Raw genomic sequence first — 21831 nt, forward strand, 5'->3', positions numbered from 1 at the left:
TGGCCCAGAGTGTGAGAGCCCAACAAAGTTGGGAGTTTGGATGTGGGGTCTAGATAGGTTGGTCTGCGAGTGAAAGGTCTGCTCACAAATGAGTTTATTATCTTTAGGAACTGGCGTGCTTTGGGAGGTACGGTCTCTTAACGGTCAGCAAAGCCCCAAAAGTCAATGCATCAGAAATACAGAAAATAAAAAGGCACGGCTAATACACAGGTTAACCAACAAAACTCCAGTAACTTGCCTTAGAAAATGAATCATTATGTATAAAAGATTTAAGAAAAACTTGAAAATCCCTTCTCTCCTGCAGCTATATAAGATAGAGTTCTGTGCCACAAAATGAGTTAAAAGAAACCAATGTGATATCATATTGAAAGAAGATAGCATGAGAATCTATGAAACATGTTCTTCTGTGCAATATAGTGATTAGTGTGACTATTCATAACTGCTAACTACCTGTTATATCCTCTATAGAACTGTCCTTCAAGGTGTGTTTGAACACAGGGTTTCTGTGAGATTCTTAACACTTAACTTTCAAAAGAAATATTTCTGATTGTCTTGAAATTTCTGTGTTACCAAAGAGTAGAAATACTCTATCAAATTCAAGGGAGGATCATTAACACAGCCTAGGTTCATAACTCTGTAAGGTTTATTATCTTAAAATATGTTTAGAGTCTTTTTAACATTATTTTCTCGATAACTGGCAACAGCCATCACACATAATAAAAGCACCAATGTTAAGAATTATATTCTATTAATTCTGTTATTAAACGATGTATTGATAGCCTCTGTCATCTCAGTGAGATTTTTAAAAAATGGTAAAAATGTATCCGGAAAATAAGAATATATACACATGTGCATATATATAAACAGAAAACTCTGGAACAGCATCAAGGCATACCTTGGAGATGTGGCAGATTCAGTTACAGACCACCATGATAAAGCAATTATAATAAGGTGAGTCACACAAATTTTTTGGTTTCCCAGTAGATACAAAAATGTTTACACTATAATATCGTCTATTAAGTGTGCGATACCATTATGCCTCATACACACATACACACACACACACACACACACACACACACTCTTTAATTTTAAAATACTAAAATATGCTAAAGACTACATGAGCCATCAGTAAAAATTGTAATCTTTTTGCTGGTGGAGGGTCTTGCCTCTTAGGTTGATGGCTGCTGACTAATCAGGACGGTGGTTCTTGACACTTTAAGACAACAATCAAGTTTGCAACATGAATCGACTTTCTCTCACAAAAGATCTCTGGTAGCATGCAATGCTGCTGATAGCATTTTACCCGCAGATTTTCTTTCCAAATTTGAGTCAATCTTCTGTAACTCGGTTGCTGTTTTATCAATTAAGTTTATGTAATATACTAAATCCTTTACTGTCACTTCACCAATGTTCATAGCATCTTCACCAGTAGATCCCATCTTAAGAAATTACCTTATTTGCTCATGCATAAGAAAGATGAACTATTCTTTCTCTTCTGCCAATGAAATGGAGCTTCAAAGACAAGCGTTTTGCATATAAAGTTGTTTTAAAAGTAGGTTTCAAGTTTGATCATGAGATTTCAGCAATTCAGTCACATCATCAGGCTCAACATGATTCTTGTTCTCTTGCTTTTTCCATCCCATCTACAGTTAGTTCCTCCACTAAAGTCTTGAACTCCTCAAAGTCATCCATGAGTGTTAGAATCAACTTCTTCCAAACTAGTGTTAATATTGGTATTTTGACCTCTTCTCATGAATCACAAATATTTTTAATGGCATCTAAAAATAGTGAATCCTTTCAAGATGGTTTTCAACTTACTCTGCCCAAATCCATCAGAGGAATCACTCTCTATGGCAGCTAGTCTTACAAAACATATTTCTTTAATAAGATTTGTTTAAAAAGTTAAAATTACTCTTTGACCTATGGGCTGCAGAATGGACTGTACGTCCGCAGGCATAAAAACATCATTCTCTATGTATGTCTCTGTCAGAGCTCTTGGGTAACAGCTCACTGACATATCATCAATGAGCAGTAATATTCTGAAAGTAATCCTTTTTTTTAGTAGGTCTCAAAAGAGTAAGCTTAGGTTATTCAGGAAACCATGCTGTAAACAGATGTGTTGTCATCAAGCATTGTTTTTCCATTTACAGGCAGAGTAGATTTCACCTAATTCTTACAGGTCTTGGCATTTTTGCAATGGAAAATGCAGTGGCTTTAACTTAATAGTCATCAGCTGCATCTGTCCCTAACAAGACAGCCTGTCCTTTGAAGCTTTGAAGCCATGGATTAACTTCTCCTCTCTAGCGTTCAAAGTCCTAGATACCACCTTTTTCCAATAGAAAGCCATTTCATCTATACTGAAATCTGTAGTGTAGCTATCTTCATCGAAGATCATAGCTAGAACTTCTTGATAACTTGCTGCAGCTTCCACATTAGCACTTGGTGCTTCACCTTGCACTTTTATGTTATGGAGACAGCTTCTTTCCTGAAACCTCATGAGCCAACTTAATGCTAGCTTCAGACTTCTCTTCTGCAGCCCCCTCACCTCTCTTAGGCTTCATAGAATTTAAGAGAGGGCCTTGCTCTGGACTGAACTTATTTAAGAGAATACTGTAGATAGTTTGATCTTCTATCCAGACCACTCCATTTCAGCAATAAGACTGTTTTGCTTTCCTACGGTATGTTCACTTTAACAACACTTTTAATGTTCATCAAGAAATTTTTCTTAGCATTCCTATCTTGGTTAACTGGCACAAGAGGCCTAGCTTTTGACGTGTCTCAGCTTTTGACATACCTTCCTCACTAAGCTTAATCATTTCGAGCTTTCGACTTAAAATGAGAGACATTCCACCCTTCCTTTCACGTGAATACTTAGATACCATTGAAACACAACAATTTCAAAATTGTTGTTTTAGGGAATAGGGAAGCCCAAAGAAGAGCAAAGTTGGGGGAAGAGGCAGTAAGTGGAGCAACAGAACACATCCAACATTAAGTTTGCCATCTTTTCTGCATACAGTTTATGGCACCAACAAAACAATTACAAGTAACAAAGATCACTAGTCATCATAATGAAAAAGTTGGACATTGAAAATTACCAAGATATGACACAGACACAAGTGAGTACATGAGGTTGGAAAAATGTTGCCAATAAATGCTCAACACAGGGTAGCCACTAACCTTAAATTTGTAAAATGCACAATTATCTGCAAAGCACAACAAAGTGAAGTGCAATAAAATAAGGTATGCTTGTAAACCAAAGTGTTAACAGCTATCTGTAGATGGTGGCAGTACATTTGTGTTGGGACATAATTATCCATGTCTCTCTGGCATTTTTGCAATCTTGCAAGCAGAGACACTAATTTCCTTTGTCCTGGACTACCTTTTCATGGGTACTTGTAGGTTAAACAGCCTTGAAACATGGAGATAATGTCTCCCTCTAAAGCAAAGGATGAATCTGTCCACTGACCAGTGTAATAATGTCTCCTTCTAGAGAAAAGGTCAGGCATACTTACTGCCCATCATAAAAGATTTGGGGTTCCTATCTTGTAATAGAACCCACTGCATATGCAGCTGTCTCCTGCCCATCACTGCATCACCTTTATGAGAAGTGAGGCTCGGGGAACAGGCACAAACACTGATACTCTGGTTACTGCTATTGCTGAGTAGCAAATATACCTTTATCACTGATCTAGGAATCACGTCTTCTGCCAGCATTCATGAAGCTAATTAGTTTACAAGTAGGGTAAAATCTCAGAACTTTCACAGCTGTTGGCAAGGTAAGTGGTAATTTCTATTATCATTATTCTTATATGAATTTTCTAATTTTTAACAACAAACATGTATTAAATTACTTGGATAATAAAAGAAAAAGTTCTCAGTCACTTGGAGAGAAAATAATGAATGTCTGAACTACACTGACAATGAAAAGGATATGACAGAACTATTCAAATGGTTAAGATTATTAATATCCCCCTCTCATACTTTATGAATTTAACCAGGTTTTAGATTATCTCAACAGATTTTATAAAATATTCTGCTTTGCAAATTATAAATACTGATTTATAGCTAAAAGAGTAGCAGAGAAATTTCTAAACTAAACTAGAATCAATGGGAGGAAAAGCCCACAGAACAGCAGTTAAAGGTGTGAACATTCTTGACAAGAATCCTATTTTAATATTTAATGAAAGGATTTTATATAAAAATTAATTTGCTATAAAATATAATTATTTAAGTTATGCTCTACTTACATGAATTTAAGGAGTGAAATTTTGTTTTAGGGTATCTTATTAATTTAGGACCTCATAACAGCAATTTTGTCATAAACTGTAAATACAGTCTCTATTTACATAAAAGAACTTTTAAAAAAATTAGAAATGAATATAGAGACAGGGTCCTGCTCTGCTGCCCAGGCTGGAATGCAGTGGCACAATCATAGCTCATTGTAGTTTCTACTTCAGCCTCCCCAGTAGCTAGGAATACAGTTGTGTGCCATCACACCCAGCTAAAATTTTCTTTTTTTGGTAGAGATGTGGGTCTTGCCCAGGCTGGTACTGAACTCCTGGCCTCAAGCAATTCTCCCACCTTGGTCTCCTAAAGCACTGGGATTACAGGCATGAGAAACCACATCCAACCTCATTTCTAAACATCTTATAGGGGGAAAACAACTCAGTAGAACACAGAAGCTGGCTTCAATACCTCTCACTATGAAAAGCCAATCGGGGCCGGGCGCTGTGGCTCACGCCTGTAATCCCAGCACTTTGGGGGCCGAGGCGGGTGGATCACGAGGTCAACAGATCGAGACCATCCCGGTCAACATGGTGAAACCCCGTCTCTACTAAAAATACAAAAAATTAGCTGGGCATGGTGGCGCGTGCCTGTAATCCCAGCTACTCGGGAGGCTGAGGCAGGAGAATTGCCTGAGCCCAGGAGGCGGAGATTGCGGTGAGCCGAGATCGCGCCATTGCACTCCAGCCTGGGTAACAAGAGCGAAACTCCATCTCAAAAAAAAAAAAAAAAAAAAAAAAAAAGCAAAGCCAATTGAAGAAATATGCATTGCAAATACACAGTCCAACTTCTTCACCTTGTCTTAAAAAGGAGCAGCAAAATGGTCTACACCCAGCATCTTTGGAATAAAATTACAGCCCTTCCTCTCTTAAGGTAAAATAAGGGGTTAAATATCCTTATCCAAACTAGTGATCTTGAAAAAAATATAGTACAGTTAAACAGAGACTGAGAAGAAATACATCCCTTTATGTAAGCCAACAATTTTGGTAACTAGAGAAATTAATAGTTTGTATTCATTCTTGTAATTTATTTTATAAATCCAATGATTAACAAGTATTCTTAACTTATCTAAAGAATGTTTTAAATAGAAATATGTTAGTGAAGTGTGGTTTTTGCTATTGTTGCTACACTTCTAAGAAATCACACTTTTAGGAGGGCAATGTTCAGGCACTACTTAATTTAGTGACAACTTTCAAAAGAAACACGGAAAGTATTAGGAACAATTCAAGTTTCAGTGAGTTTAGCCTTATAAACTCAAATCCAAAAAGTGGCATCAAACAATCCAGATGAACTTTCACAAATGTAACCTTCACTATACTTAAACAAGCAGAAATAAAAGTTCTAATGCTTTCTTCAAATCTAACAGTATATTCTGTCCCCATTTCTCCACTGAACTCAAAAAGATCATCTAAAATGTTTCAATGGTCTCACCTTACTAACCTCTCTGTGGCATTTAGCAATGCAGATTCTCTCCTTCCTTAGCCATTCTCTGTGAAACCTCCTTTGGTTCTCTCTGTCCTCTTTCCTTGCCTCTTTGCTCCTCCTAAATTTGAATTCCTCAGAGTATATCCTCCTCCATTCTTGCACCACTTTATACACTTTGTACACTTTTCCATACTTACTTTCTAAAAATCCTCATATATTATTTCCAATCTAGACTTGTTTTGAGCTCTTAAACTAGTATCTGCCTACTAAACATTTCTATTTGGATGTTCCTAGAGTCAACCTCATTCAGCAAGTACAAAGCAAACTTACTCAAAACAACCTGTTCCTTCTCTTGAATTTCCTTTAGGGAAATGGCCCAATCATTAACCTAGTAATGGAAATGAACTCAGAGTAGTCCCAGACTATTTTTTTTCCAGACACAAGTTCAATTCATTCAACAGCTTTTAGATCTGCCAACCTCTCTACATCCCAAAAGCCACTGCCCATGCTGCCTCCTACTTAAATTTTATTAAATAGCACTCTGGTTTCTTCTATGACCCTTCCCTTCCAGCTCACTGACTACAGAATAAATTCTAGAATCCTTTACAAGATTATAATGAACTGCTGTTTAATGTTTACAGACTCACCTCCTATCCTCCATAGGCTTCATCCCAACTCATTTCATTTCCTGTTTCTTTTGCTTATACTACCCTTTACTTTCACTTTCCTTCTCGTCAAATGCATATTCATCCTTAAGAACCCAGATTAAGTACCTGTTCTACAGTTAGGCTATCCCTGAACCTGTTAAGCAGTATTCTCTCCTTTTTTCCTCCCATCACTATACACTCAGTAGTTTCATTAATGAGCTTATTACATGGGCACAGTGGTTCTCAAATGATGGTCCTTGAGGTCACCTGAGGGGATCTGCAAGGTCAGTATGTCAGTATGTTCATATTAATATTAAGATATTATTTTTCTCTTTCTCTCTCATTCTCTCAAGAGTATATACTGGGGTGAAACTTCTAAAACTGATTGTGGTTGTGACTGTACAACTCTGTAAACATACTAAAAACTTTATATGTATGGTTATATGCTTTAAATGTATGGTATATCAATTATATCTCAATAAAGCTACTTATTAAAATCAGCCAGGGTATGGTGGCTCACAGTTATAATCTCAGCACTGTGGGAGGCTGAGGCAGGTAGATCACCTGAGGCCAGGAGGTTTGGGACTAGCCTGGGCAACATGATGAAACCCTATTTCTGGGCATAGTGGTGTGTACCTGTGGTCCCAGCTACTCAGGAGGCTGAAGTGGGAGGACTGCTTGAGCCTGAGAGGTCAAGGCTGCAGTGAGCTGAGACTGCACTCCAGCCTGGGCAACAGACTGAAACCCTGTCTCAACAAAAAAAGGTATTATCAAGATATTCCTATCTAGATCAAAAAAAGATTAACAGAATTCATGGCTGAAGACTTGCCTTACAGTAAATACTAAGGAAAATTCTTATACCAGAGAGTAACTGGAATCCATAAGAGAAAATTAAGAATACCAAAATCAGTAAATTTGTGGGGAAATCTGAAACTGCATAAACATATATTTCCTTATTTCTTTAAAAGACAAGATTTTGTATCAAATAATTATAACATTCTTTTGTTTGGTTAGTAACATATGTAGATGTAATCAATGCTATATAAATAACACAAAGGAAGAAAATGAAGCTATATTGAAGCAAAGCTGCTATATTTTACTGTAATTGTGTCAGTATCAACCTGTAGTAGACTGTGATCAATTAGAATGTGTATTACAAGCTCTGGAATGAATGTCTAAAATAATAAACACAGTTTAAAAAAATCAAAGAAATTAAAATAGTACATGAAAAAATATTTAAAACAAAAAATGGCAACATAAAAGAGGTAACAAAAATGACATGAAATATATGTTAAAGAACAAAATAGGCCGGACACGGTGGCTCAAGCCTGTAATCCCAGCACTTTGGGAGGCCAAGGCAGGTGGATCACGAGGTCAAGAGATCGAGACCATCCTGCTCAACATGGTGAAACCCCATCTCTACTAAAAATACAAAAAATTAGCTGGGCATGGTGGTGCGTGCCTGTAATCCCAGCTACTCAGGAGGCTGAGGCAGGAGAATTGCCTGAACCCAGGAGGCAGAGGTTGCCGTGAGCTGAGATAGTGCCATTGCACTCCAGCCTGGGCAACAAGAGCAAAACTCCGTCTCAAAAAAAAATAAAATAAAGAACGAAATAGCACATACAAATTATCATCAGATATAAGTCATATCAACAATTATGTTAAATGTGAGTAGACTAAATACCATAATCAAGAAGAGTTTGCCAATGCAATCAGGGGGAAAAAGGCGGGGGGAATAAAGATTATCAAGCAAAAAAAGAAATTTTCTAGACTGGAAAAGAAGTAAATTATCTTTATTCAGAGAAAATATGGTTCTATATGTAGAAAGTAAGTCCTAAGGAATTACCAATTGTTACAAGTAATGATTAAGATCATAGGATACAGATAACTACATCAAAAATCAAATATATTTCTGTACTAGCAATAAAAAACCCAAAATGAAATTATCCATAATAGCACTGAGAGAATAAAATACTTACAAATAATTTAACAACAGAATGCAAGACCTATACACTGAAAACGACAAAACACTGCTGAGACAAACTTAAGAAGATCTAAATAAATGAAGAGATATTCCATGTTCATGGATTGGAAGACAATATGAAGATGGCAATACAACTCAAAGTGATCTACAGATTCAATGAACAAATTTGATAAAATTCCTTCAAAATCACAGCAGGTATTTTTGTAGAAACTGACAAGCTGATCCCAAAATTTATGTGAAAGCATGAAGGACTCAAAACAGTTTTGAAAAGAATGCAGTTTGAAAACATACTTCTTGATTTTGAAAGCAGATTTGAGATTGCCTGGAGGGTTTAGGGCAACAAAGATCTTTCCACAATGATTGAAATGTTCTAAAAACTTATTGTGATGATAGCTGCACAACTTTGTTAGCTAAAAATGTCTGGAAAAACCTCAGACATCTTTCCATAAGAAAATGGCTTTAAAAAGACCTAAAAGAAAAAAGTAAACAGAAAGAAAAAATTCAAAGACAATGTATAAAACCAGAGATAAGGAGAGACTAGGGATAGTGAGACCAGTTAGGAGACAACTGAGGAAGTCCAAACTAAGGTTCTGAGGGTCTAAGTAGGAATGAAAAAGGATAGATATAAAAAGATGGAATCACAGGTCACTGACAATGACTTATAATAAAAATTTTTCCCTCTCTCAATGATTATTCTTAATTGCACAATCTTAGTAATTGTGTTTTACTTAGTAGTTGTGTGTTCACCTCAGGGAATGAAAAACAATTACTTTCCCAGGAATCCAATTTATTTCTAAAGGGCATACATAAATGGTTTTGGATTTATCTGACCTCCATATTGGTTTTTGTCTTATGAGAAATTACTAAAAATTCTTAACTGGGAGTCTTTTTCCCAGTTCAAAGAGTCAATAAATCTTTAGTATAATCATATACCTTTCTTCCATATGGTTTCTCTACCATATTGCTGTCACTGTCAGAATTTTCACTCTGAACTGGTTTTGTGAACCCAGATTTGGGCATTTTATAGCTCTTCAGCTAGCTTCTTCTTTTATCAGTCTTCTCATCCTGGATCTGTAAAGAATAGACATGTAAGAGTTATTTGAATGCATATACAAAAGAACCTACTTAAAGTTTATGCACTACAATTAGTCCAATTTGTTTTCTCTGTCTCTATAACTTACTTTCCGTCAGGCGTGGTGGCTCGCACCTGTAATCCCAGCACTTTGGGAGGCTGAGGTGGATGGATCACAAGGTCCAGAGATCGAGACCATCTAACCAACATGGCGAAACCCCATCTCTATTTAAAATACAAAAATTAGCTGGGCATGCTGGCACGTGCCTGTAGTCCCAGCTACTCAGGAGGCTGAGGCAGAAGAATCGCTTTAACCTGGGAGGCGGAGGTTGCAGTGAATCGAGATTACATCATTGCACTCCAGCCTGGTGACAGAGCAAGACTCCGTCTCCAAAAAAAAAAAAAGATAACTTATTTTTTCAGAGAGTCTATCCTAAGCTAAAATAAGTTTTCACCTTATTTTTCATGGTTGTCTTAGTCAAGTACACTCACCTTGTCACCGAAAAGAAGAGAATTACTTTTATAAATCTCTTCCCATATTCTCTAGACAAGTAGTCTCCAGCTTTCTGAGTATCCAAAAGCAGTGAAGTGGAAGCAGTGATAAAGTGTTTCTCTTTTCAGCAGGAATCCATAATGGGAGCTCCTAACAGATGCCCTGGTAGTTCTGTGTTGGTTTGGAAGTCATATCTAAAGACCCAACCAAGAACATGCTACGTCTGATCACTAATTTTACAACACCTAATTCCCTACATTAAACCCTTCCCATTTAAAATCCCTAGGTAGTTTTTCTTTCACTGAACATCCTCAGCCATTTAGTTACTTTATCAACCTATTAATTAATATACTTCTATTGTACATAATCACCACTGTATATATTATTTCCAATTTGTTCAGCCTTCTCTTTCCTATTTTACAAGCTTAATAGATCAAAGATTCTTCCAGGAGCTTATGATTATGACAAGTTTATGCCTGAGTGATCCAAAAAGATTCCAAGGGGCTTTACATATTAAAGAGGAACCTATGAGGCTACACTTACGTTGCTGTCTGATGATCTATTACCTATATGTAGCAATTTAAAATTAATTAAAATAAAATTAAACTAGCCACTGCCTATACAGCACCAATATACATTTATGTAATCACAGAAAGGTCTACTGCATAGCACTGGGCTAACCTGAGACTGCTGGCCAAGGAGAGCACTACTTGGGCTACAACAACGAGCAGAATGACTGACAAAATTACTTTGAGCTCTCTTTTCTATAAATCTCCTACAAATGAATATCATAGATATAAGTTAGCTGTCATTCTAGTATCTATGTGAATTATTAAAACTCAGACACCTTGAGCAGAGTATTAGTAAAATCTGCTGTCCTGTTGGTGCTTTAAAATTTCTTTGGTTTTGACAGGAAAAAAAAAGAAAAAACCAAAAATCCCTTAAATAAACTGAGCTAATTTGTAAATTATCAAAGCCATATTAATCTGGAAATAGTTAAATTAGTATATCTTCAACACAAAAAACTACCATAGAAAAACAGTTCAAATCTTTCATTTTATAGAGAAGGAACCAAACTTGAAGAAATTAAGAAACTTCTGACACTACTCAAAAGGCAGAACTTACCTTGGGGCCATTCAACTGTTTCAAATATTAACATATAAACAATCATGTAAATATAGCACTGCCCACAAAGCTAGCCACTGGTGAAGCTTATGGGGTTAAAGCCATGAGTCACATAAAAACAAAAAGATTGGCTCAAAAGCAAAACTGAGCAATATAACACATATAAACATCAGTCTAAGTGAGACTATGAAGATAAAATAATGTCTCCTTTGTACATGAAGTAAAGGTTTTAATGAACTAAAGGAGTGTCATAAATATTATTTGAGAAAATTCTACAGTGAAATAATATATTAAAATAAATTCTATGTAAAGAAAAGCTTATATTATTTTTCAATAATTATTTAGAAAAATGTCAACAGTAACAATAAAAATTACAATTGGATTCCAAAATTATTCCTTCAATCCACAAATATTAAGCACTTAGTATGAAGTTAGCTTCTGGGTTCAAGATGTATACTGTAATCCCTAGAGCAACCACTATATAATAACTATACAAAAAGTAATACAAATCACACTAGGTAAGTTAAAATGCAATATTTAAAAATGTACAAATAATCCAATAGAAGGCAGGAAAAGAAAAACTGAGCAACTAGGTTATAAAGTGATATAGACCTAATCCCAAATATTATTACATAAAACACAAATGGCCTAAACACATCAAAAGACAGAGAATGCCAGAATGAGGGGAAAAAAAACAAGAAAAGTTCATTTCAAATATAATAATAGGTAGGTTAAAGTAAAAGAATGGAAAAAGAACACATGGAAGCACTTGAGTTTCCAAGTGCTTGGAAAGAAAGCAAGTTTGAGTGCCTATGTTAACATGGACTTCAGAATGAAGAGGGACATTATATATGACATGATGATAAAGGGGTCAATTCACTAAGACAACATATCAATTCTACATGTGCATGCAACCAACAACAGAGCTTCAAAATACATGAAACAAAAACTGCCAACGGACAGACAAAATAGATTAATTCATAACTATAGCTGGAGGCTTCAACTATTACACTTTTTATTGACAGAACATTAGCAAGGATTATATAAGAACTGAAAAATGCCCTTAATCAGTTGGTTCTAATTGATGTTTACAGAAATATCTGCTCAACAGAATACCCTCTTTTTTCAAGGGCACACAGAATATTCCCCAAGAGAGGCCACATGGTGTGTCATAAAACAAACTTTAACAAATTTAAAATAATGAAAACTATACAAAGTTTGTTCATAGACAATAAAGAAGTAAAGCCAAGCCAGGTATGGCAGCTCACACCTGTAATCCCAGCACTTTGGGAGGCCAAGTGGGCAGACAGCTTGAACCCAAAAGTTGAAGACCAGCCTGAGGATAACATGGCAAAACTCCACCTCTACTAAAAATACAAAAATTAACTGGGCATGGTGGTCCATGCAGGTGGTCCCATCTTCTCAAGAGGCTGAGGTGGGAGGATTGCTAGAGCCCAGGAGGTCGAGGCTGCAGTGAGCCATGATCAGGCCACTGCACTCCAGCCTGGGTGACAGAATGAGGCCCTGGCCCTGCACCCACCCTCAAAAAAAATCAATATATGGCGTTTACTGTATTAAACCACAAAAATGTATGACCAACTCAACAGATTAGAGAAAATATGTTGGTAACATACAATACTCATTAATAATAAACAACTCTCAGCAAACCAGAATTAGAAAGGACCTTGAATGCTAAGGTCAATAATTAGGCAAGAATATTCACTTTCACCATTCCTATTCAACATTGTACTTACTAGTGGTCCTATGTAGTTAAATAAGGCAAGAAAAAAAAAAAAGATGCTGGGTACGGTGGCTCACGCCTGTAATCCCAGCACTTTTTGGGAGGCCGAGGCGGGTGGATCACGAGGTCAAGAGATCGAGACCATCCTGGTCAACATGGTGAAACCCCGTCTCTACTAAAAATACAAAAAAAATTAGCTGGGCATGGTGGCGCATGCCTGTGATCCCAGCTACTCAGGAGGCTGAGGCAGGAGAATTGCCTGAACCCAGGAGGTGGAGGTTGCTGTGAGCCGAGATCGCGCCATTGCACTCCAGCCTAGGTAACAAGAGCGAAACTCCGTCTCAAAAAAAAAAAAGAAAAAAAAAAGAAAGACATACAGCTTGGAAAGAAGTAGTAAAATAGGCCTTATTTCCAGATACCATGATCATCTATGTAGACAAGCAAAGGTATCTACAAAAAATCTATTAGAACTAATACATGAGTATAGATAGGAAGGACATAGAATACCTGGTCAAAATATAAAAATTTATTTCTACATACTAGCAATACTCAATTGGAAATTGAAATTAAAAATACAACCTAAAACGGAATCAGAAATACTAAATTATTAGAGTTAACTAAATATATTTAAGAATATATGGTGAATATGTGAAAAATTTTTTCTACATACTAGCAATAAGCAATTAGAAATTAAAATTTAAAATGCAACCTACGATAGCATCAAAAACATTAAATTCTCAGGGATAAATATAACAAAATGTATATATAAGAGTGTACAATGACAAATACAAAACGCTTCTGAAACAAGTGTGAAAAGACCTAAATATGTAGAGAATGATATGCCATGCTCATGAATCGAAGACTCAATGTCATTAAAATGTCAATCGCTCCAAATTGCTCTATAAATTCAAGGGACTCCTAGTCAAAATCCCAGTTGTGTTTTGTTTTATTTTGTTTTTTGGAACTGACAAATTGTTTCTATGATGTACATGAAAATGTAAAGAACCTAGAAAAGTCCAAATAATGTTGAGAAAAAAATAAACTGGTAGATTCACATTACCTGACTTTCATAGTTACTAACAAAGATACATCAAGCAAAACAGTGTTTACTAATGTAAAGACTGACTTACAGGTTAATGGAACAGAATGAAAAGTCCAGAAACAGATCTACACATATGCGTCGAACAGATTTTCAACAAATTTGTCAATGTAATTCACTGAGGAAAGGATATATTTCTTCCAGTAAATGATCTTGGAACAACTGTATATCCAAATGCAAAACAAAAGAAAAAAAAAAACCCTTGACACTTCACAGAGAAAAATTACCTCAAAATACATCGTAAATCTAAATTTATGAGCTAAAACTACACAAATTCCAGCAGAAAACAGAGTATTTAGTGGCCTTGGATTAGACAAATATTTCTTAAATAAGCAACAAAAAGAAAAATTATAAAAGCAAAAAAATGGATAAATTAGACATCACAAAAACTTCTGCTCTTTAAATGACCCTGTTAATATGTTAAGAAAATGAAAAGCCAGCCATATTGGGAGAAAATACTTGCAAATCATGTCTTTATAAAAGACTTATATCTAGATTATATAATTCGAAAGGACTTATATCCAAATTATATCACTCTAAAGGACTTACATAACTCTAAAGGACATATAAATAATTCTTATGAATCAATAAGATAAACCCAGTTTAAAAGTGAGTAGAAGCTTTTAACGGTTCAGCAAAGAACATATTATGAATTGCAAATAAGCACAGGAAAAGATGTACAACCTCATTAGTCCCCAGGAAAATTAATAATGAGATGTTCTCATTCATATGTGAGAGCTAAAAAAGTTGATCTCATGAAGGTAGAAGGAATGACAGCTAATAGAGACTAGAAAGGGTATGTGTGGAGGGTGGGGGATGACGAGAGGACGGTTAATGGGTACAAACATAGATAGAAAAAATAAGTTCTAATGTTTGACAGCATAGTAGAGTGACTATAATTAACAATATTACATATTTCAAAATAGTTAGTAAAAACCTGAAATGTTCCTAAAGCAGAAATGACAAATACTCAGTGATAAAATCCTAAATAATCTGATTTGATCATATGTTCTATACATATAAGAAAACATCAGATGTATCCCACAATATGTACAAATATTATGTGTCAATTAAATTTTTAAAATAATAAAAACAATGAGATGTCATCCACCAGAATGGTTAAAATAAAGACCTAGAAGACCAAACGCTGGTGAGAAACTGGAACTCTCATATGTGGCTAGGGGTGAGAGGGGATGGGCAATGATGCATTGTGGTACAGTCACTTTCTAAATGAAAGTACTTGGTGGTATTTTCATGTGGCTCAGAGTTCTTCATATTCCTCCATTCTTTGTATAACAGTCTTGGTGGCTATTAGACTGCCTGCACTTCAATTTCTGTGCCCTAAGGGCTGCACAGAGGTATTAATACTTGTTCAGGGCTACTTTTCTGTTTAAGCCAACCAGCTGCAAGCTCTACTGTAGACTCTGTTATCCAACAGCTAAATGATGCAGTTTACAGATTCTACTCTGCCTTCAAAGATGTTTCCTCCCTTAAAATGTGTTTTTGTTCCTTACAGACCAGAGTCTATGTATTTATCGAACAGTGACTTCCAGGATTAACATTCTCTAAATGTATGCTATTAGACAGTTTTCCACTCTAATTTACAGTAGCAAAATGTATATTCTTCTAAAACAAAATAACCAAGTATTCTCTCAGTGTTTTTTTAAATGGCATTACTACTTGGGATCATTGAAGGGATACTAAAAATATATTGTTTAATATCACTGCAATTTCTAAATAATTCTGTTTATAATGAAGGCAAAACATTCTGGTTGCTATTCTAAGGTACCAAAATATAGGTACATCAAAAACTCCAGTGTAAACTAAACATTTGGGTGAGAACATGTACATATGCCTTTTTCTCCCCTTAAGTATAAGCACCTTAAAAACCGAGTTTGGGCTGTATCAGTGGCTCCCACCTGTAATCCAAGCACTTTGAGAGGCTGAGGAGGATAGATTGCTTGAGCTCAGAACTTTGAGACCAGTCTGGGCAAAACCCTGTCTCTACAAAAATTAAAAAGTTAGCTGGCTATGGTGATGTGTACCTATAAGCCCTGCTACTGGGGAGGCTGAGGTGGGAGGACTGCTTGAGCCTGGGAGGCAGAGGTTGCAGTAAGCTGAGATCGCACCACTGCACTTTGGCCTGGGCAGCAGAGCTACTCCAACCTGGCTGACAGAGCCAGCCCCAGTCTCAAAAAAAAAGAATGGTGTTTGTTTGTTTTCTCAGTCAAAATTATAACCAAAGCTAAAACTTTCTATCATACAAAGATATGTGCCCAACAGAAATGTTCACCTACTGGTGTGGAGTGTGACCTATCTTTGTCTTAAACTAATGTTATTATCTTAGCAAGGACACTAAACTAATGCTAAGTTATAATAACAAGACCAGCAGAATCAAAAAACACAACTCAAGACAATGGCAATGATACACAGATAAACATCCTTCTTGAAAGCTGAGGTAACTGCAATGCAACTAGTCTTTTTTGACAGACTTCTCAGTACAATAGTTCTTTTTTTGTTTATGAATTGCTCTTCATCTGAGGCTAACAATTTGGAAAAAACTTTATCTTAGCAGAGAGTACAAAATCACCTACAGGATGAGGCTGAACTTTGTCAAAAAGAGGTTTTGGCTGGGTGAGATGGCTCACACCTGTAATTTTGGCACCTTGGGAGGCCGAGGCAGGCAGATTGCCTGAGCTCAGGAGTTCAGTATGGGCAACATGGTGAAACCCCATCTCTACTAATGGGGCATGGTGGCATGCAGGTGTAGTCCCAGCTACTCAGGAAGGTAAGGCTCAAGAACTGCTTGAACCAGCAAGACAGAGGCTGCACTGAGCCAAGATAGTGTCACTGCACTCCAGCCTGGGTGACAGGGCAAGACTGTCTCAAAAAAAAGAGGAGCTTTTGAAAAGCTGATCAAGTGATCAAAAAGGAAAGAAGGCTTGAGACCATTTCTCTGGAAGAAAAACTACTGAACATTAACAAAAGGAGGGAGAATGGGAGGCAGGGAATCCAAGAATAGAGAAAGACAACTCAGATTATTTGCAAAGTGAGAGAAAAAAACACCTCTAGTTACCAGTGTGGCCTCGAGGACTATGGAGAACAGAAATAGAATTTGCAAATCTGCATGCTACAGACATGAAGACTGCACATACATAATACAAGGGAATATCTACAGAAGCATTCCGTTAAGAATGACAGTCTATTCTGAGATCACTTTACAGTCTTGCAGCACTTAGTGCATTCTAGACCCTCAGAATCAATGCTTTAAATGTGTTGGTCATATAAAAAATTAGCCAGGCATGGTGGCACACACTGGTAATCCCAGCTACTCTGGAGGCTGAGGCAGAAGAATTGCTTGAACCTGGGTGGAGGCTGCAGTGAGTCGAGACTGCACCACTGCTCTCCTGCCTGGGTGACAGAGCAAGACTCCATCAAGGAGGAAAAAAAAAATTAAATGCTTTCATCTCTTTGCTCTAGTCACTATCTTCCAACTTAAGTTTGACCTGAAAATTCTTCACAGCAGTTTCACAAAGCACTGGGATTATTCCTCAGCTTCCACCTGTAAGACGAGGAGGAGGCAGGAAGAGCCAAGATGGCAGAATAGAAACAGCTGCAGTCTGTGACCCTCACAGAGAAGAATGAAAATAGCAAGTGAATTCAGCACCTTCAATTGAAATGTCCAGGTTCTCACAATGGGACTTACTAGGAAGATGTCATGATCCATGGAGAACAAAAAAAGCAAGGTGGGGCTTTTCCCCAGGAAAAGCCTGGCTTTTTCCAATGGCTCACCCAGGAACATTGAGGAGCCAAAGGAACCCCCATCCCCAGCCAAGGGAAGCTTGGCTTCCCTTGAGTGATTGTGTAACCTCACCCAGGAAACCACACTTCTCCAATGAATCTCCACAACCCGCGGATCAGGAGATCCCCTTGTGAACCCAGGCCACCAGGGCCTTAGGCTCAATATACAGAGCTGTGTGGAGTCTTGGCAGAGCAGTTGCTCAGGCTTACACAGAAACCCAGGAGTTTTACAGACTCCAGCCTTGATCTCCCACCTTGCTGGGATTCCCATCTGTACACTCCCCTAGGAAGGGGCTGAATCCTGGGAACCAGTGTCGTTCTGCGGGCCTCATTCCCATGGCACCTCAACCCACTGGCTTTGAATTCTAGCCAACCAGTGCAACAGGCTAGAGACTGCCTGAAATGGATGAGTTCCCAGGAGGAGGGGCAGCTGCCATTTCTGCAGTTCAGTCGACTCAGCTGTTCTAGCCTGTTCCCAAGAATCCAGGCAGTCCTGATGATGAGTCCCTCACAAGGCAGCACAGGTGCTGTGCCAGAACATGGCCAGACTGCTTTTTTAAATGGGACCCCAATCCATCCCTCCTCACTGGGTGGGACCTCCCTGTGGGAATTTCAGCTTTAGCCAGTGTTACATGAACAGTACTCTGATCTCTCCCTGGGATGAAGCCCTCAGTGGGAGAGGAGCTGCCAACATCTCTGTGGTTCAGTTGGCTCAGCCTTCCTAGCTGGCTGGCTCTGGAGAGTCCAGGCAGTCTGGGAAAGGAAGGGTTACCCCTAATGCAGCACACCTTATCTACCAAAAAGCAGCCAGACTACTACTTTAAGCAGGTCCCTGATCCTGTTCCTCCTGACTGGGTGAGACTACCCAACAGGGATCACCAGACGTCTCCTACAGGAGCATCCAGGCTGGCAACAGGTCAGTACTACCCCCAGGGATGGAGCTCCAAGAGGAAGGAGCAGTCTGCTATCTTTGCTGTTTCACAGCCTTCACTGGTGATATACATACAGGTAAGGGAAAAACCAAGACAACTAGAGTCTGGAGCAATCTCCCATCAAACTGCAGCAGCCCTATGGAAAAGTGGCCTGACTGTTAAAAGAAAAGCAAATAGACAACAGCAGCAGCAGCAGCAGCAGCATCAACAAAAAAGACACCATAAAAGCCCCACTTAAAGATCAGCAACCTCAAAAATCGAAGGTAGATAAGCCCACAATAATGAGAAATAATCAACACAAAAAATGCTGGAAACTCAAGAAGCCAGAGTGCCTCTTCTCCACAAATATCCACAACACCTCTCCAGCAAGGGCACAGAACTGGGCTGAGGTTGAGATGGCTGAACTGACAGAAGTAGGGTTCAGATGGTGGCTGATAATGAACTCTGCTGAGCTAAAGGAACATGTTGTAACCCAATGCAGAGAAGCTAAAAATTGTGATAAAACAGAGGAGCTTCTAAACAGAAGAGCCATTTTAGAGAGGAGCATGATTGACCTGATGGAGCTGAGAAACACAACATGAGAAATTCACAATGCAACCACAAGTATCAATAGCAAAATAGACCAAGCAGAGGAAAGAATCTCAGAGCTTGAAGACTATCTTTTCGAAATAAGGCAGACAATAGAGAAAAAAGAATGAAAAGCAATGAACAAAACCTCTGAGAAATATGGGACTACGTAAAAAGACCATACCTATAACCAGTTGGGGTACCTGAAAGAGATGAGGAGAATATAATCAAATTGGAAAACATACTTCAGGATATTATCCAGGAAAACTGCGCCAACATTCAAATTCAGGAATTCCAGAGAACCCCAGTAAGATGATCAATCCCAGACACATCATCATCATATTCTCCCAAGGTTGAAACAAAAGAAAAAATGCTAAGGGCAGCCAGAGAGAAAGGCCAGGTCACCTACAAAGGGAAACCCATCAGACTAACAGTGGACCTCTCAGTGGAAACCCTACTGGCCAGAAAAATTGGGGACCAATATTCAACATTCTTTTTTGAGATGGCATTTCACTCTTCTTGCCCAGGCTGAAGTGCAATGGTACAACCCTGGCTCACTGCAGCCTCCACCTCCTGGGTTCAAGTGATTCTCTTGCCTCAGCCTCCCAAGTAGCTGGGATTACAGGTGCGTGCCACTACACCTGGTTAATTTTCGTATTTTTAGTAGAGATGGGGTTTTGCCATGTTGCTCAGGCTGGTCTTGAACTCCTGACCTCAGCTGATCCACCCACCTTGGCCTCCCAAAGTGCTGGCATTACAGGCATGAGCCACCGCTCCCAGCCTGAACATTCTTAAAGAACTTCCAATCTAGAATTGTATATCCAGCCAAACTAAGCTTCATAAAGGAGAAATAAGATTCATTTTAGATAAGCAAATGCTGAGAGTATTCATCACTGCCTTGCAAGAGCTCCTGAAGGAAGCACTAAATATGGAAAGGAAAAACTTTCCTTTCCACTGCCTGCTACTACAAAACACACTGAAGTACATGGACCAGTGACACTATGATGCAACCACATAAACAAGTCTGCAAAATAACTAGCATCATGATGACAGGATCAAATTCACTAATAACAATATTCACCTTAAATGTAAATGGGCTGAATGTCCCAATTAAAAGACACAGAATGCCAAAATGTATAAAGGATCAAGACCCATCGGTATGCTGTCTTCAAGAGACCACTGAAGTGCAAAGATACACATGGGCTCAAAATAAAGGGATGGTGAAAAACTTACCAAGCAAATGGAAAACAGAAAAAAGCAGGGGTCGCAATCCTGGTTTCTGACAAAACAAGACTTTAAAACAACAAAGATCAAAAAAGACAAAGAAAGGCATTACATAACATAAAGGGTTCAATTCAACAAGAAGAGCTAATTATCCTAAATATATATGCACCCAATAAAGGAGCACCCAGATTCATAAAGCAAGTTCTTAGAGACCTACAAAGAGACTTAGACTCACACATAATAATAGTGGCAGACTTTAACACCCGACTGACAATATTAGACAGATCACAGACACAGAAAATTAACAAAGATACTCAGGACCTAAACTCAACTCTGGATTAAGCAGACCTGATATCTCTACAGAACTCTCCACCCGAAAACAGATTATGTATTCTTCTCATCACCACATGACACTTACTCTAAAATTGATCACATAATCAGAAGTATTAATAAAACACTCATCTTCAGCAAATGCAAAAGAACTAAAATTACAACAAACTCTAAGAAAACAGCACAAATGAGAACTCAAGACTAAGAAATTCACTCAAAACCATACAACTACATGTAAATGAAACAACCTGCTCCTGAATGACTCCTGGGCAAATAATAAAATTAAGGCAGAAATCAAGAAGTTCTTGGAAACTAATGAGAACAAAGAGACAACATACCATAATCTCTGGGATGCAGCTAAAACAGCGTTAAGAAGGAAATTTATAGCACTAAATGCCCACATCAAAAAGCTAGGAAGATATCAAATTAACAACCTAACATCACAATTAAAAGAACTAAAGAACCAAGAGCAAACAAACACCAAAGCAAGTAGAAGACAAGACGTAACCAAGATCAGAGCTGAACGGAAGGAGACAGAGACACAGAAAAATCCTTTAAAAAAAACCTGGCCGGGCGTGGTGGCTCAAGCCTGTAATCCCGGCACTTTGCGAGGCTGAGGTGGGTGGATCACAAGGTCAAAAGATCGAGACCATCCTGGTCAACATGGTGAAACCCCGTCTCTACTCAAAATACAAAAAATTAGCTGGGCATGGTGGCACGTGCCTGTAATCCCAGCTACTCGGGAGGCTGAGGCAAGAGAACTGCCTGAACCCAGGAGGCGGAGGTTGTGGTGAGCCAAGATTGCACCATTGCACTCTAGCCTGGATAACAAGAGCGAAACTCCGTCTCAAAAAAAAAAAAAAAAAAACCAAAAAAGAAAAAACCCCAAGAAATCCAGGAGTTGGTTTTTTGAAAAATTTTAATAAAACAGACTGCTAGCTAGACTCAGAAGAAAAGAGAGAAGAGTCAAATAGACATAATCAGAAATGGTCAATGGGGATATCACCAATGACTCTACAGAAACACAACCATCAGAGAATACTATAAACATCTCTATGCACATAGACTCAATGCACAAAGATAATCTAGAAGAAATGGGTAAAT

The 21831-nt window shown here is 38.0% G+C and overlaps 1 protein-coding gene across 23 annotated transcripts in view; it reads right to left on the bottom strand.

The window, feature by feature from the left end:
• The window catches only part of ANKRD12 (ankyrin repeat domain 12), a 149561-nt gene that overhangs the window by 99762 nt on the left and 27968 nt on the right, over positions 1-21831 (bottom strand). For 15 of the 23 annotated variants that reach the window (XM_008979488.5, XM_002757056.7, XM_078347734.1 and 12 more), the window contains exon 2: positions 9277-9414. The exons of 7 other annotated variants lie outside the window; for them this stretch is intronic. In XM_008979488.5, the coding sequence (XP_008977736.1) occupies positions 9277-9363 (87 nt within the window). In that variant the 5' untranslated portion in view covers positions 9364-9414. Of the gene's footprint in view, positions 1-9276; positions 9419-21831 lie in introns of those variants that run through there. One more of the 23 variants, XM_078347743.1, reaches the window with a different exon arrangement.

Source organism: Callithrix jacchus, chromosome 13 (assembly GCF_049354715.1).
Source record: "Callithrix jacchus isolate 240 chromosome 13, calJac240_pri, whole genome shotgun sequence".
In the NCBI taxonomy this organism is placed as follows: domain Eukaryota; kingdom Metazoa; phylum Chordata; class Mammalia; order Primates; family Cebidae; genus Callithrix; species Callithrix jacchus.